General features: G+C 43.7%; 1 protein-coding gene across 1 annotated transcript; it reads left to right on the forward strand.

The window, feature by feature from the left end:
• The first annotated feature begins 596 nt into the window (after positions 1 to 596).
• Positions 597 to 17,477, forward strand: UBE2QL1 (ubiquitin conjugating enzyme E2 Q family like 1). Its single transcript, XM_050892166.1, has 2 exons — positions 597 to 1,009; positions 16,138 to 17,477. The coding sequence occupies exons 1-2, from the start codon at positions 656 to 658 to the stop codon at positions 16,267 to 16,269; spliced, it is 486 nt and encodes a 161-aa protein (XP_050748123.1). The 5' UTR covers positions 597 to 655; the 3' UTR covers positions 16,270 to 17,477.
• Positions 17,478 to 18,459: the final 982 nt, after the last annotated feature.

The following is an 18,459-nucleotide window of genomic DNA, read 5'->3' on the forward strand; positions in this document are numbered from 1 at the left end:
GCCGCCCGCCCGGCGCCGTCCCCCCCCGCCCGCGAACAGCAAATCCGCCGAGCAGGGCTTTAAATTAATAATAATAATAATAATAATTAATAATAATAATAAAACCCCACCAACCCATAAAGGCGAGAGGGAGAGCAGAGCCGCGCACAACATGGCCACTTTGCTGCGGAAAATCGGGCTGATCCGGCTGCACAACCGGGACACGGAGGACCCCAAGCACCACCACCACCACCGCAGCAGCAGCCAGCAGGGCTCCTCGCTCCGGGGCAGGGGCAACCAGAAGAACTGCAGCAACAAGCCGCAGCCGCAGGGCCCCCCCGGGGGCGGTGGCGGCGGCTGCAGCAGCAGCAGCAGCGAGAGCAGCCCCGGGGGCCACAAGAACAAGAAGGCGCCGGAGCTCGCCAAGCAGCCCCCACAGCCGCGCTCGGGCGGCGGCAGGGAGAAGCCGCGGGAGGCGGCCAGGGAGCCCGGCGCCGGTAAGGAGGTGGCGCAGCGGCCCGGGCCCGGCCCCGGCCCCGGCCCCGGCCCCGGCTCCGGCTCCGGCTCCGGGTGCGGGTCGGGGCCGGCGCCGCTAGTGCCGCTGCCGTCGGGGTCGGGGCCGCTGGCGCCCGCGGGCCGGCAGCAGCACTGCACGCAGGTGCGGACCCGGCGGCTGATGAAGGAGCTGCAGGACATCGCGCGGCTCAGCGACCGCTTCATCTCGGTGGAGCTGGTGGACGAGAGCCTCTTCGACTGGAACGTGAAGCTGCACCAGGTGGACAAGGACTCGGTGCTGTGGCAGGACATGAAGGAGACCAACACGGAGTACATCCTGCTCAACCTCACTTTCCCCGACAACTTCCCCTTCTCGCCGCCCTTCATGAGGGTGCTCAGCCCCCGCCTGGAGAACGGCTACGTCCTCGACGGCGGGGCCATCTGCATGGAGCTGCTCACCCCCCGCGGCTGGTCCAGCGCCTACACCGTGGAGGCCGTCATGAGGCAGTTTGCGGCCAGCTTGGTCAAGGGACAGGTAGGGGCTCCGTGGGCTCTCGCTCTGCGTGCCTGTGGCGGGAGGGTGGGTGTCTGTGCGCGTGTTTGGATGGGAACCCCAAAGGGCAGCGGGTCAAGCCCTGCCTGTGACTGACCTTGGCCAGGCCTGGGTGACAGGTCTCCCCCGAGGACCTGGCATCACTGGTGGGAAGGAGGCAGGGACACACATGTTTTGCTCTGGGGTCCCTTCTTGGGCAGGTGCAGCAGAGATACAGGGCAGCTTGGAGGGGCGAGGAGCACATGCATCCATCGTGTCATCCTGCATGTCTTTTGTCCCTGTGCTTGGCTCTGCTGTGTGTGGCACCAAGATGTCATGCCCCTTGTCCCCGAGGGGCACCTCCCTCGCCCCAAAGCAAAAAGGGCTCTTCAGGCTCCCGTGGGGTTTGGGATTCACGTCCTCTGCCTCCTGCCCTTCGCCAACTAGTCAGCCATACTTGCTGGTCTCCTGCGTGAAGTGCTGCTGCTGGCGTAGGGCGCGATGCTGGAGCTGCTGCCCCCAGGTCTTTGTCTGGTGCTGTCCCTGCGTAGCATCCCTCGGGGGACAAGAGCTGACCCCCGTGCTCCCGGGTTTGGGGCTTGGCGCACAGGGCAGAGGTGTGGCATGGGGTCACACCTGGAATTGCTGCCTGAGCTGCTGGCAAAGTTGTAGCAGTTTAAAATCTCCCTGCCTGAAAGGAACAAGTAATTTTGGGTATGTACTGCAGTTGCAGCAGCTAGATGGTTCTTGCCAGCTCTCCTCTCCGGAGGAGGTGCCTGGTTCCCCTGGCAGAGGACCTCGGTCTGAGCTGAATCAATCCGTTTTATGCTTTTTTTCTTTCTCTCCTGCAGAATATCCTTAGACGAGAAGTATTTCATAAGCCGTTTTTAATAAATGGGTAAATATTGCTGGTGAAACTCGTAACCAGTCCTTCTTTATGGTTATTGTAGTGGGCAACATACATACACATGGCTGTGACAGGGTGATTTTCCTGTTCACTTCATGAATGCCCTTGAACCCAGGGGACATGCACAGCTCCACGTCTGTCAGTAAATGATGCTAAGTAACTTCTTAAATTCATATTTTGGCAAGGAGGGGGGGAAAGAGTAAATAATAACGTGTTTTTCATCTGCTTAAAAATGAGGTTACTCCTGTTTGCCTCTATGGAACTTCTTGCCTGAGCAGAAGTAAAGCCTTGGTTTCTCCTAAGACTGAAAATTAATTTTGATTATTTAACGGACTCTTTTGTAAGTGGCTTTTCCTCCTTTTTCTCTGTTTGATTTGGGCCTACTGCTCCTTTTTTTAATCAGATAGTATTTTTCTCTGCACTTCATTTGAAGAGGTCAAGTTTCCTAGGTCACCTTGGGATATAAAAAACATCTACCGAAAAAAAAAAGAGCCTTAATTTACATTGAGCCTAGGGTATGTTGAAGTTCTGTAGCTACTCTAACCATGTCTCACTGTTTGTTAACCCATCTCTTTTTATAGAGATCATAGTTCTCATTATTTTAAACAAGGATTTAGAAGGACAATGCTAAATTCTCTCAATTTTTTTAACAATTCAACATCTTTCCGCAGTATTGACTGTTGAGTGTAAAAGGATTAAATTAAGATTTACTGGGATCATAAAATGGCTCATAAAAGCACTAAATTATTTTATTAGTAATAAATATTAAGCTATATAATCTAACAATTTTCTTCCCTAAACCACTTAAGAGATTTCCAGAAAGTAGTAGTAATTTCTGATAACAGAGGATGTTTATGTGTGCATCATTAATAAACACATTTAAAATGCAAGAGTTTCAATAACATTCTTCCAGAAGTTTACAAAGTTAATTATAAAAAAAGAGAATGCGTGTGGGCTTAAAAAAAAGGCAGAAATAAATTGCTGCCAGTAACTTAGTAGTTAAATAGGTGTAATGTGCACATTTCATCATCTTGGATCGCTCATTCCAAGTGGAAAGGTTAATAGGTAATACTGACAATAAATTTAATTTCTGGGTTAGAGAGGTGTAGCCTGCGATGGGTTGCCAGCCTGTCATCATAGCCGGGCACCGCGTCATGGGAGCCACGTTTCTGTACTCGCACTCCCCTCGTTATGTAATCTCGACTCCATTGCATAATAGGGCTCAAAATACGACAGGCGCTCCCCTATCCCCGTTTCATTTTTCATTTCACAGGTAATCTACTTTTGACCGTGCTTTTTTTAAAAATGAAAATAGAGCTGCCGAAACGCTGAGAGCCGAGGCGCTGCGTTTCCCAGAGCTGCGGGGCTGGTTTTGGGTAACTCTTGCCATGCTGTGGGTAGTCTCGGTGCCTGCAAGGAGCCGTCCTGAACAAATAGCGATGGCTTGCACCAGGTTAATTGTGTAATTTCTGTAAGCAGCCTGCACCCTGCAATAGCATGAAATATTCAGCACGCTTGCTATTAATCAGAAGGGCTGGAAGGGCGAGGTCCGTTCTCCACCGCCTCAGAACGACCCCGCGTGAGCAAATGGCGGCAGCCATGAGGCTGAGCGGGAGATGGGGCGCTGCCAGCGCCAGCGGGTAAATGGGACCTTCCAGAGAAATGTCACCGGTTCGCAGCGCCATGATTTAGCATGAAATCATCGTGAATACTCGAGCCCGTGACGCATCTGACAGCGCGCCTCGCCGGCGCGGGCGCCGGTGTGAGTAGGCAGGGCTGAACTTCCCGCCAGCGTGCGTTCCTCCTTTTGGCAATCTGCGTGATAAAACCGAGGTGGCTGATTTCATTCAACGTTTCTCACCGGTCCCGTTTTGCCGAGCTAACTGTAACGCTGCTGTTCTCTGCTGGTTCTTTGGAGAGAAGCGCAGGACTTCTTGGTCTGTTGTTTTGTCAGAGCTAATAGCAACCTATGACCATATATAACCTTCTTTTTTTTGATGAGGTGATCAAAAAGCAGACGAAACTAACACTGAAAATACATTTTCAGGCAGTCAAGATTCTTGACAAATTCAGATTTTTTTAACGGATTTCACAGACCTTTTAGCAGAGTAAAAGAAAAATAGAAAGAAGTCATTCTGACATCTCACAGGTGAAACATTTCACTCAGGAGTTATGTCCATAAGGAGACATAAATGTGCAACACAGAAATTAAAGAGTTAGCACTTTTCCATTACTTTTCAGCATTACCCTTGTATGCGGGGAAACCTGGGTCCAGGTTCCCAAACCTAAGCATGTCTCCCAGGAGTGGATTTTAAAGCAGGGTGGCTGTTTCTCCAGATTTCACCAAGCAAGAGCCATACGCCTCAGGTGACCTTGCTTGAGAGATGTCCTACCTTACGGGATGCATACCGTTGCTTCCTATCACGAATCTAGTATTGCATTTTTAGATATTTTTTTTGTCTGGAAAAAAAAATATTTAAAATGGAAGAGAGACGATTTCTGTTTGAATGAAACAATTCAACAGTCCCAAACTATGCTTCCCCCCCCCACCCAGTTTTCATGGGGGAAAAAAAAAAGTTAATTAACAAACAAGTTGGGGTTTGTTTGGTTGGTTGCTTCAGCTATTCAGCTGAGCAAATCAATTATTCACACAGCTCTAGTCAGTATCTTGAGGGGAATTCTCAGTACATCAAAGGCCTAAGACTGTTTATCTGTCTGGGATCCAGAATCTTATTTTAAAAAATGTGGTGTTGTCCTCAACTCAGCTGTAGCCTTGGTTTTAAGGGGATGACTTTGTACTTGCTTCCTGCACAGTCAGCTGCTCGCTGGCTCCTGTCATCATGGGCGAAAGCTTGGCCCTGCCAAACCGGCGAAATGGTAGCCATGAGCTGCTGCGGAGCTGGCATGTCAGCCAAGGAGGTGGGGTGATGCTAATAAAATACTGTAAATACCAGTTGTTTGTTGTCCTGGAGGCAACTGTTCGACATGCCTGTCTGGGCAGAGCCTCCCATGTCTGTCTGTCTATCCAGGCTGTGGAAGTGGCCCGCTGAGCGTTGCTCCTTCTTAGCAGCACCCTTTAAAATGGTTTATTGGTAATTTAAGAGAGAGACTTAAAAATGAGTCTGTTGCTCTCCGCTTCCTGATAACAGTGCCGTTGTCGTGACAATATTAATAACTGAAGGAAGGACGGGGGAACAGTGCCAGTCGTAGGAGAGTTCGTCATGGCTCTCCTTGAGTAATGCACGTGGCTGAGGCCAGCGCCCGTGTTTCAGGGAGGAGACATCTCTCATTTGAAAACATGGCTGATGATACGGTCCCAAATGAAAAGGAGCAGACTTTGTCCAAAAGCGGGAGAGGATTTTGTGTCCTCTAATAGAGGTGTTGTTTCTCACTGGAGAGGAATGATTTGGTGCTGGTTTGGTGGAAGTTTAAAAGAGGACAAAGCTATGTATGCCAGTGTCCAAATAATGCATCAGGAATATTTTTTTTTTTTGAGAACAACTAACACAGCTGCACCTGATGCCTTGAGAACTTTGGGCTTAAGCTTGCAGTAGTGCTGACCAGTAGCTGCTTTGTCCTCCTTTTTACGAGTCTCTTGTTCTCTCCGTGGAGGCTGGGGACAGGACTGCCAGCCAAAGGCAGCTGTCAGGTAACTGGCAACTCTGCAGATTATGTCATGGAAAAAGTTCTTCATTTTGGGGAAAATAATCCCTTATTCTTCCAGTGAATAGAAGGAGCATAAAAAATTTGTCAGGACATATTAAAATAGGAACAGGGAACCCTTAGTTATGAGTATTCTTGCTGTGGTGGGCTTCTCTATAATGATTTAAATCAAAATCAAAATATAATTTTTAATTAAGATTTAATTTTCTATCACAAAATTTCCTGAATTCAAATAAAAGTTGTTGGTATATGGTACTTTCATCCCTCATATTATAATGTTAGAAATACCTCAGTGGAATCCCGTTAGTTTGCTTCAAGAGATATGTGCCTTGTATGACTGTTGGACTGATTTATCTTTCCATTTTAAAAATACACGTATCCCAGCTGACTTCTACCAGATTGAAACAGGAGAAATGGGCTTATTTTATGAAAAACAGATCCAGAAGGTAGCTGTTAATCATAGTCTAAATTACTCCCTCTTCATCCGTTCAAACAAAAGTATGAGTGAGCAGATAGCAGATGGGCCTTGCATGGTGTCCAGGAGGTCAGCAGATTCCAGGTCTTTCAAATATGTATAGCAGAAATTAATTGCAAATCCATGGGTTTTTGTACTCCAGATGCTGGGTTTGAGGACTGTAGCCATGAATAAATCAGCTAATCTCAAAGGCTGCAGAAATGTATAGAGAACACAGTGGTCTCTGAATTATTTGGAGCCATTGTGTCGTATTAGGGCCTTAAAAAATAAAACGGCTTGCTTTTTGCTTTCGATTCATTGCCTGAGCAAATGATGCCAGTTATCATCAAGGGAAGAAGTGTTGCTTTAGGTCCATGGTTGAAAAACACATCGACTCATATACAAAGATGACAGAGGAGGCAAAGAATGTGTTATGAGGCTTGTTCCCCATGAAAAGGTATAAATGCTGGGCCAAAGAGCTAGCAGAATATTGTTTAGCTACAGAGGAAAATCAGATATATTTGCCTTCTAAGATTTCTCTTTTATTGCAGTGAGAAACCTAGGATTTTCAAGCTAAAGTTTAAGTGGGAGCATATATATTTGCTATGTTGAGATGCTGGGACTGATGAATGGGCTGGAAAAAATACTGTTCATGTGTCCTCTGATATATTGCTGTTCTGACTATCCACTATTATCATGCAAATATATTCTACTGAGAGGAATGAAGACACAGGGATTCCAACTCATTAAAGTAGGGGGCTGTTTTAATTCTTTTAAAAAGCAGGGGGAACATAATCTCCATTTTACCCCTTCAAAGCATAAAAGGAAAATTTTAAAATACTTTCAACTATCATCCTTAGTGTTAAAATAGTCATCAAATAAGTTAAATCACTAAATTGAAACAAACTGCTTATTTTAAAACATGCTTTTACGGCAGGTAGAACTAATTCTTCCTGGCAATACTTGGCTGATCTCCTAAATAAGAATTTAAAAGAATTTGCCACTTTGGATCATAAGAAAATTGAATTTGCTCAAAAGAGCAAGATTCTTCTTCCCTAAATTATAAAAGTAGTTCTCATTTTCTTCAGTGAAAGTGTTCAGATAGAGAGAACTGTGTAGCATTTGGGTGTTTTGTCGGATACTTTGTTGAAGAATTGTATTTTTTCAAATGCAGAAAGCCTAGTCTGGAGGCATGATGTCGTGTCCTCCTGGAGGAGTAACCTAAATAACCCACTTTCTCTTGTGAGGAAGATTTACTCTTCCTTATACAGGCTAGCCTTGAAAATATGCAGATTTCCTAGCATCTACACAATGCCCAGGGATTTCCATGCATGACTGGAGACTTCCAGATCGAAGATTTGTAGCTCCACAGTAATTCTGGTCCTCACATCGCAGGAGTCTTATTGCCAGGCGTGATCCAAGGCATATCCCCCGAGTGGGCATCTGCTCTCACAAAGTGGGACGTTGGTTAAGTAACGTGATATTAGCTGCGTTTCTTTTTCCCATCTAAGCTCCTTTGGGCTTATGAGAGTCAGTGAAGATCTCTTCTTTTCCTTGACTTATTCAGTCCTTCACATGCAGTTTCCAGCTTACAAATTATCTTCTCCTGTAACTGTCAAAAAAGGTAACGCTGACATTAGGCACGAAGGGAGATGGGAGGATGGAAGGATTGCCAGGTGCAATTACTCCATGGTTAAACGGGGAGAACTTCAGGGGCTGTGGTGATTATGCTGCGTGAATGGCTCAAAGTACGTCTTAAATTCAATGTGCGCAGGATCCAGTTGTCTCGCTTGTGAATGGAATACCAAGTTTCTGTTGAATATCATCGTATTTTTGAACAGCGTGTGGCTTGGGGCTGGTCTGAGTCGTACTCCACAGAGTCATTTCTAGAGGGTGCTGAGCGCTCCACAGTGTTGGTCTTTAACTCCGGCTGGAAACAGCGGTGATTGAGTAGATCCTGGAAGTTGCAGGACAAGCTGCATGGGAAGGACATGGTACTGTTACCTAACGTGGCTGGCAGTGAAACCAGCACTGCGCTGGGAATTGAAAGGAGCATACGCTAGGAAGAAGCGTAGGTGTGCTTTGATGAAAATGAATTTTCAGTCCCTATTGGTCTGCACAAAACAGGTAAGTGGGCACCACAGACATTCAGCTGATTCCTCTTCTGAAACAGGATCAAGGTGCCAGTGTGATTTGCCCCATTCCAGTTAAAAGTCAAACTGAGGAGTGGTTCATTGAGTGTGCCTGTCCTCAACCATGTGTGGCAGATACGTGCCTGCCTTGTGCATGTGCAGAGTCTGTCCTTGGAAAACATCTTTTTATCTGCTTCCTGATTTTGTGCGTGTTCTTAAAATCGTTGATCCTCATTGATTTAAACCTCTTCCGCGCAGGCTCTCCAAAACCCCTGGAACCTCTGCTGTGACTCCTTGATAGAGTTACAAGTCATCACAATCCCAAAGCTGCATTCAAAGACGAGTGAAAATAAACCTGAGGAAGGAAGAGTAAGCCTGCGTTACGAAATGTCCTGGAGCTCAGATGCTTCTCATAGTCAGGCTTTATGAGCTGTGGAATGACTAGATATTTCTCCTGTTTCTAGGTTTGTGTTACAAATGGTAACAAACCCCCAGCTGCAGTAAGAAGCATAGGGCTTATTTCCATAATATGTGCCCATAAAAAACGCTAAAGCATCACAAAGCAGAGGAAATTGATATTACTAATTTTTCAAATTTTCTATGAATTTCTATAAATGTCAAATTTTCTATAAATTTGACATGATTATTTCTATTAAAATATACCTAGTATTGAAGTATTCTATAATTATTGGGGGGAGGAGGATATTTCACAGTTAGAGCACTTAGGCTGAGGAGAGGTGATCCGAGTTCAGCTTCCAGGTTTTGCCACTGACTTCAGGTGCAGTCATGGGCAAGTCATATAACTTCACTATATTCCTCTTTCCCACCTGTGAAGTACAGATAATCCTCTTTCCAGAGGTCATTTGAAGATACGTACTTAAAGCACTCAGAAATGAGGGCTCTATGAGTAGTTCTCCACGTGCATCAGTATGAAACATATCGTAGTCAAGAGACTGACACATTTGTATAAATAGCAGGGGAAAAAGCGCATCGGCTTGTGACTCTAATCTTACTGAATTTGGTCTTAACTCGATTGAATGTTCCCAGAGGTAGTCTGCTTTTTACTCCTGATTTTTTTTTTAGCACGGTGAAACTTTGGGAAATGTGGAGATAGACATTGTTGTCTGGGCTGTAGCTCCTTTGCCTTTACAACATGTCATAAAGGATGGTTTGCTTTGCTTTGGTTGGGTTTGCACCCGTGGCTGTGTTTAGCTTGGGTATCTTCAGGCTCCTGATGTGGGAGACCTGTGGGCTGATGCAAAGAAGGGCTGTCATGCTCCCATCCTTTTCACCTGGACTTGCCCTCAGTAACTCTGCTGGTACCTGATTCCACAGAGAGGTAGTCCAGGGAGCTCAGCAGAAGACTGAAAGAGAAAACGTCCCTTTGTCATCCAGACTAGCAGGTGCCCATTTGATGGCAGGAGACAGGGACCATCTCTTTTGACAGAAGCCCACGATGTTCTAAGACGGTACCTTCAGCCCTGGAGATGCCAGAGGCACCTTCCAAGAATGTGATCGGCTGCCAAAATTTTCTTTTTCTTTTGCCAACGCAGAGTTTGTCCCACCCAGAAAATGCAGGAAGGGAGCTTCTTAACCCTCATCAGTACTGAAATCATGCTGCTGACTCTGTGCTGACTTTAGGGAAAGGTGAGGAAGAGCAGCGCAGTGCTCTGTAGCTGTCAAACAGGGATTGGGGCTATAAGTGTTCGTCTCGATTAAAAGCTGTTTGCACCAGGCTGCACACAGACGAGTGAGCGTTAATAGTTAAGTCAGCTGGAACTCAGATTTCTTTTTCCTGGACAAAGAACAGTCACACTCCCAGAAGGAGCAATTTATAGGATGCTTTAAAGCTGGAACTTGCTGAATTTTCACTTCTTTGTATGGATTATTCTTAAAAAGGAGACCAAAAAAGGCGTGGAAATACTGCTTCAGAAATTACACATTTGCAGGAAAACATCCTGTTTTTAATTCACTTATGCTGCAACATTAACAGTATTTGTCTGCATCATTTTCTGTACTGCTTTGTTTTAGCTACAGATAATAATTATATATAGTGCAATATAAATTGTGTGCAGTTTTTGAGACATGATTAACTGTGCCTCATCAGTACATGAAGGAAAAAAATTATAAACCATGTAATTAGTAGGAGAGACTGTGTATATTGCACTCTAACAGTGATGTTGTGACACATTGCAATCATTGCACTGAGAGCATGACAGTAGCTCACTTTAGCATTGCTCTACTTTTGAATGCTTCTCTAAAGCCAGTGGAAATATTTTTCTCTGAAAACTTGTTTAAATATTCTAGAATAAGACCGGTTCAGGCTTAAGCACTGTATTCCTCTGTTACTTATCAGAAAAGATTTGAGTATGTTTGCATAGTGTGCAGCTTGGAACAGTTGAGGCCCAAAGCCATTAGTCGCTGGCACATTAGTGGAACGTGTTATGTACTGGAGACTCATAGTGTGCTCCAGCTCTTAGAAAATCCACAGGTTCTACATCATCTAGGGAGAAGCCTGGGACAACAGACTTGGAAAATGGGCATATCCTTGTGGGTCTCCTTCCTGTCCTTGGAAGGGTCACCACAGATGCAGTGTGTGGCACAGTGACTTCCTACAGTCTTTTGTGTACCTCTCTAAAGCTTTGCTTGTTTTCCGTCTCTTGACATTTACCTAGAAGTGGGTCACTAGGGCCTGCTATAGAGATCTCTTAAGAGATGAAGGGAGAAAATGAAATTGTACCCATGCACCCTTATGCTGGCTTAAATGATGGGCCGCATTTAGTGCCATGTGCGGAAGGCAGGTATGATTTGCCCTTGGAAGACCAACCTTGAGTTATTTGCATGTCCAGGATTAATGAAAGGAATGCAGGGCTCAAGAGTTTGCGTTAAGACCAGTGCTAACAATGTGAAGGCTTGCCTGCTTCTGAGTCTATTAGCTGTGTACTGTTTGCAATGAATACAACTTTTTGTTAACCTGTCCAGGAAAAAAAGTCTGGATGTGCCTGAAGGGTTTGCTGTGGCATCTCAGAGGCGTGTAGCACAGGGGCTAACGCTGTTTCCAGAATAACCTCAGTCCCGTAAGGGCTGATGACTGCGTACAATAGATCTCTGAAAATTTGGGACCTAGTAACACAGGGACTTGCATCAGGAGAGGACTGAGCGCAACCTTGAGGGATTCACCTGGCTACACATTGCCACAGCTGACCTGTGTTGGGAGTTCGGCTCCAAGTATCTAAGTTGGACTTGGAGACCTCCATGAGTCCCTTCCAGCCAGCACTTCAGTGATTGTATGATCCTGTGAAAGGCCAGCCACCGTTATGTAGTCCTGTCCTTCCAGGTAGTGCCAAAAGTGATATGACATGGAAGCACACCTGACGCTGTGTGCTATGCCAAAACTGTTGGGTTTTGGTCTGGTTTGACAAGAGAGAGAAATCCCTTCATCGCTGCCAAAGAAAACCCGGGAGGCCATCCTGATTCTGGAAATACCAGAAGAAATGTCAGGACTGTTTTTCATGACACACAGGCCAGACGTGGGCAGACACATCGTTGTAGTGGGATTACAGGGCTAAAGAGCTTCAGGCTTCGTATTTGGTATCTCTGTACAGGGCTTAACTCTGTCTTCGGACCACTTTGTGACATGGTGTTGTTGGGGAAGAAAAGATATGGCACGTTGCTGATAATGATACTGAAGGACTTCAAAGAGCTACTAGATGTTGAGTTGAGTATTTTTGAGGATGCGCTTCAGTGTCACATAGTGTTCTCAAGGGGAGGACATGCTGATGTGTTCATGATTGTGGAAAAACGTGGAGACTACTGCGGCATCACTGAGAAGCAGAAAAGCTCCCAGATTTTCCCACACTGGTCTGTAAATGTGGGTGCCAAATCACATGTGAGATTTACCTCGGGCCTTTTGCTGAATATGGCGGGAGGGAGCGGTCCCTAGGTATGGCCAGGGTCCTGAGAAGGCTACCCGCAGCAGACTGTGCTCCAGGAGGTCTTTCTCCTAGCAGTTATCAGGGTTATAGATTGGATCCTTATCAGCTCTTTGTTCGAACTCATTAGTTTGGGCAAAGAGTAGATGAGTGGCATGCAACTGCTCACCGTGCCACTCAAACTAGGCGCAGTAGGAGCACAAGTCAGTGAGGAGGCTGAGCGCAGCGCATGTCCCCCTGCATTTCAGTGTGGCTGTGTAAACCAGTTGGATGCTGTGGCATTACTTTCACCTTTCATATGTTTCTAGCTTGTTAAAATTATATCTTGATAAGTACATGAAGTCACAGCAGATGGCAAAATCTGAAATGTTCTCTCCAACTCTTTATTTTAATTAGGTTTTCAGTTATCCCTTTGTGAAAAGCACTCTGTGAGCGTCTGAAAGTATTGCAAGTATTTAAATAAGCTCCTGGTGTGACTTCTCAGAGCTAAAGTCGACATTAATGTCCTTATGAAAGGCTTTCTTGGGTTTTCTCTGTTGTTTTTAATCTTTTGTGGAATGTTTTGATCTTGTTCAGATATCGGTTTGATATCTTTTCTTCATTTGGTGCTGGACACATCAAAACATTGGCCATGCAAATGATCTGTATTCCTTACCACGGCAGTAGTGACGTGCGTGGTTTAGAGACTGGTCAAAATGCAGTTGTGCGCAATTGAGCTATGGCCAGCACTGTATTTACATACTGTATTTGTCATATTTACAGAATGCAGCAGCTCATAGTCTCCTCACCAGAGTTAAAATGACTGCATATTTAAGTAACAGTGCCTGTTAAAATGTTTGACACTTTCTTTTATAATTGTATCCAAAATACCATTTTTTAGTTAAACTTGGGAAGAGTTTTGTGGGAATGGCAAAAAGCTAAAAATCATTAAAACAGTAGATACCACCCGAGTATAGACTCAAAAGCATCTGAACTGTGTTGACTGAAATTCCACCCTTCTTTCTTTTTCCCTCAGGTTTACTTGAGGCACCAAAAAGGGAAACTTTCAGTCCACGAGGTTAAATTTTATCCAAATTATAAACACCTGGCAGGATATTGGTTAATAAGAGACAGTGCTAAACCATGCCACCCATAGTTTCTGTATAAACATAGAAATGCGTGGACTACAGTGGGGTAGAATTAGCTGGTCTTTGATGATGCAGTTTACATACAACCTGCATATGGTACCAGAATGCGTTTTAGAAGTGGATTTAATGATCCTTTACATTAATAACAAAGAAGTATGAGAATAAACTCAAGGAACGATGCTCATTTCATCTGCTGTGGCTCCAGTAACATTTTAGATGATGTGATGATATTCACTGCATTATTGCAACACCAAAGAATTCTTACTTTTCTTGTTTGAAAGCAGTACTAGCTGACACTGAACATGAGCGATAGTTGTTCTCAATGCAAAGATCCTATTTCTAGGTACAGATTAGTATTAATACTTTGATAAAGCTGGGGAAGACATGGATCATACTGTGCTAGGTGCTATCCACACAATTCGGAAAGGTATCAAAGCCTTAAATGATAAAAAATAATACGTATAAGACAAGAGATGGCAAATGGATCTAACCCAGAAATTAAGTAGTAGATCAAGCTTATATTTACTTTCAAAAGTATTTCATTGGTGAGATTTTGGGGACAGCATTTCCTGTGCTGATTTCATCTTCTGTTGCACTTTGCTTTATCTTTTCCTACGTTTCTCTAAGTATGCTTCCAAGAAAAGCTCAGATGATAGATTAGGAAGAAAATACAAAACATGTTTTGTAACAACAAAAATACTCCTGCAGGATATGTAAGATAAATAGTCAATGAGATTTTAAAAATACGTTACGCAGTTTTATTTAATTATTCCTTTTGTCACAACTAAAAAGGAACATTTTCTAAGAAAATTTATTAGCAGGGTTAAATCGAGTACCATTCAGATCATCCTTATTTGGGAAATATTAATTGCCAAATTAGTATGGGGATGGGGAAGGTGTCTTGCTGTTTAGTCTATCAAGGAGTATTTAAAGAGGAAATGCATTGCTAGTCTGTAAATGGTGACTAGAAAGAAAGGTGAGGAAAAGCATCGAAAGGTAAAATAGCTATTTTTGTGAAAACCAAATGGATATAAATTGGCTGTGAATAAATCAAGGTGGGAATTAGAGGCTGTTCCTAATCTTTAGTTAAGGTAGGCTCTGAAAGAGAACTGCACCGAAGAATGACTTATTAAAACAGGAGTAGGAAACAGCTTTTTTATCTCGTGTCCATAGTTTTGTTATAATAGGAGCAGTGCTGAACACAAAAGCGTATCTGTGCAATGTTGTGACAGCTTTCTAGAACGAAATGGTTTGTCCAGACTGCAGACTAATCTTACTCAATTTAGTCTGTAAAAATAACTTTGATACTCCAAGGACAAAGTTTGTTTTCTTTTTTCCTCCATATACCTGATTATTTTCTCAGTATTATTTGTTGCATGCGATTATTAATGACAATTTTCAGTTTAAATTCCAAATTGACAGTAAAATACAGGAGGCAAAAGATGCAGCCTGATGCATCGTTTTGAGCAAAAGAATGGAAAAAATGAGAACATACTAACCTGGTTCTTAATAATTGCAACACTGTAATATGGTATCTGCTCATCAAATACCATTTATTCTAAAAAAGACTTTCAGTGCAGTCTGTCAAACAGTTATTAAAATTATTAGACTTGTGACTTTAATAAACTTCTATTTTGTGACAAATCCAATAGGTGTAAATACTTTAAAGGGTATTATTGCTGTAGAGTGGAATAAATCTGCAGCTATGTTTCTTTCTTGTGTCTCTGTTAGTTGGTAATTGACATGGACCAATGTGAAAAATAAGGTAAGCTATTAATAACTCAGTAAATGTCTCTGTTGCCAAACAAGGATTTGAAATTATATACTGCCATGCATTTAGAGGTAATATTTAATTGCAAAGTAATAAAGATGCAATATGTTTAACTGTGTATATTTTCTTTTATTATCAAACTTGTCATGAAGGGGTAATAAACAACTTAGAATTTTTTATGTAGGTTGGAAGCAAGTTGGTTTTAAGGTGCTCCTGCCTTTAAGAAATGCCAGAGCTATTCATTTCTCACGGGTCAGATTAGAAGAAGAATGGAGTGTGGGATGGATGTAATCTTTAGTGACGTTCTGCATAGGCAGTGGGATGTGGGGGGTGAGACACGGGTCGCCCTGAGATGTAGCACACAGAAATGCTCCGCTTTTATGATGGTTCTCTGGTGTTGTCGACTCCATGATACTCACACCTCGGACTATATTACGAGTGTGACATCAAAATTGGTATGAAACCTCTTTCTGTCTCCCCAGCCCTGAGCGGGTACCTCGGCACCACTTGCAGCAGCCTGCCTCCTTCTCCAGCCACAGCTGCTGGCCCTGGGGGACCAGAGGGGGCTGGGGGGCGCTGGGGACCCCCGTCCTCTCCTGCGGCTGAAAAGGGCCACGGGGGACGCTCACAAAACCTGCCTGTCCCCAGGAGCCCGTGGGAAGCAGCACCCCGCCGTGCCGAGGCGCCATTTCTGTGGCGTATTGGTGTGCTCCTCACGGTCCCTGTCTGCTTAGGGCTGCACCCCTGACCTTACGGGGTGGGCATGAGGGTCTGCACGCCAAATGCTTTATGGTAGAGGTCCCTTCATTTGTTTGCAGGGGTCCCTGCGCAGCAGAGAGGGAGGCGAGCCGTGTGGCACGGCTGCAGCAGCAGCCGCTGGTTGCTGCATGCAGGGCAGCGTGCCAGCACAGGGGCTCGCTGGGAAGAAATAGCCCGGCAGATGTCTTTTTTTTTCTCCCCCCCCCCCTTTACTGCACATCATTTTTAATCATCTCTAATAATGCATTTGTCTGCCCCAGTTTGGGAACTCTGCTTTCTGGTACCTGTAAGTGAATGCCTCTTGGCCTGATGCATGAAAGTTAAGCTGTGGTTTCCAGCTGCATGTTCGCATGTTTAATAAAGGTTTTCTTTTTTGTTTGGTGCAGGGCCGTATCTGCAGAAAAGCTGGCAAATCAAAAAAGTCGTTCAGTCGAAAGGAAGCTGAAGCAACATTTAAGAGTTTGGTGAAGACCCATGAAAAATATGGGTGGGTCACCCCGCCTGTCTCTGATGGCTGATGTTAGCAACCTGCACTTGACAAAAATGCTGAACAAAAGTACTGTGACATCTCCTCAGTGCTGTACACCGCCCATCCTTTTCTACTTCAGCTTCAGTTACATACCATGAATGTCAAGGAGACATCTAAGTTATTTATGAACAGATGTGTTTACAGAGGGAGAGAAAAAAAAAAAATGCTGTGTAGGATTATATTTCAAGACTGGAGAATGGTCATCATTGAAGTCACTTGAGTCACTTGAGCGGATGCTGAGATTGCGTCATGTGCCCCCATACAGCCCACATTGTCTTCAGCTTCTTTCCATGACAGCAGCACCAAACAGCAGTACTGGAAAGTCTATCCATTACTGCTCAGTTCATTTAAATGTAAATGAAACAGTTAATATTTAATAGGGAAGCAGTGCATTGCAGGTACATGTTTGCTGTGCTGTTTATCTTTGTCTCCTAGCAGGTCAACATAACTTGAAGATTTGTCTTTATGTGGAACTGTGGTCTGCTGTGACTAAATTTAGACCTCATTTGTGCTCTATATATGACCTTTAATTCATAAATGAAACCAGAATTAAAATGCTGAAAGGTCCTAGTGTTGAAAAATTATTAAGTGGAATCACCCAACCGGTTACAATGTGCTATCTATGCTGATATTGTGATGTGCTGTTCAGAAATAAACCAGTGCAGTTAGCTGAAGGTTAGGTGGTTTTTTTAAACACATCCACACCAGGGCTTGGAGTGGTTGGTTGGTGGTAGCAGAACCATTATTACCCTGCTGGTACCTTCTGCAGTAGCATGTGGCCTGTCAGTTCTTCAAAATGGCAAAACAAATGAATGGAAACGGACAAAGCAACCTTAAAAATTATCTGCTTAATTTTAAAATGATATGCCAGTAACAGAGTAAAAATTTTCAAGTCAAATGGAACATGGTTTGTAAGATGATTTGCATGACTGGAATTTTCTTTTTTATTTTCACTCAATAGACATTGTATGTACTTAGAGCCCAGTATCTGAGAAAACCCACTGATGTATATAAATGTCCTATTATTTAATCATTAAGATTTAAGTTTTCTGGTAAACAAATTGAAAAAAACTTTCTAAGAGACTCCATAAAAGCTGAAGGTAATGTTTAGAATGGTATAAGAAAAGCATTAAAAAATGTGGATTCCGAATGGAAAATCATATTGGACACATGCTGAATAAAATCACCAGTATCGTTTCTGTTGCCTCAGGAATTCAATCATTTTGGCCAACTTTTGTATTCAAAGTAGTAGGTTTTCTATTGTGAAATTCTAGGCTCCTTATAGATATATCTGTTGTGGTGATATTTTAATTGAAAGCAGGACAGTATCAATTGTAAGACTAATTTAGAGGGGGAAAACAGTGTGTGTTTGAAAGCACTTTCCATTATATGGCTAACACAAGACCATCGAAATCGAAATGGTTGACCAGTTTCTGTTTGTATTACAGGAACAGTGGAGACTATACAGAGAGTTTTGGGGTTTGGAGTTTGATTTAAAACTACACACAGCAGAGAGGAACAAAAGAGTAATGGAGGACAATGCAGTTCAAACACAAGTGAGGAAGCAGCAGAGCAGATACTCTTGCAGTACTGGTGCAAAAACACTGCTCAGTTTATCTGTAGATGCTTTGCCAGCGTAGCAGTTTGTCGGCTAGATAGGGAGAAAAATAATCAAAGCCTTCACCAAAATGGTTATGCAGGTCAGAGCCACTCAGTTTTGTGGATGTAGCTGGTTTCCTACGCTTCTCATCTCCATCAGCTGCCTCTTCTCTTTCTCTCTGACCATTTGTGGTACACACACCTGGTGTGCCTTATCTGAGTTATAAATGGAACTACTTTGTACCACAAATCTGAACAGATTTTGCTGTGATTTATCTCACCCTGCTTTATACTTGGAGATGATGCTATAATCAGTGTATATGTACTTTCCCCCTCAAACTGTGTATCAGTTCTGTGCATCCAGCAGCAGAATGTGTCTCTTGAGTGCGGAATAATGTTTCAAGTAATTTATTTACTCAGTTTTATAAACATTTTTTTGCTATCCTTTATGAAAGAGGAAACCAGTATGTTTAGTTAGGCATCAAATAATTTGCAATCCCTACTGGGACTCCCTGAGAACATATAGAGGGATCTAGCACTGGAAAGCATAAGGTTTTTTATTTCCCTTTGGAAAAGCTCT

This window comes from Gymnogyps californianus, chromosome 2, assembly GCF_018139145.2.
Source record: "Gymnogyps californianus isolate 813 chromosome 2, ASM1813914v2, whole genome shotgun sequence".
Lineage (NCBI taxonomy): Eukaryota > Metazoa > Chordata > Aves > Accipitriformes > Cathartidae > Gymnogyps > Gymnogyps californianus.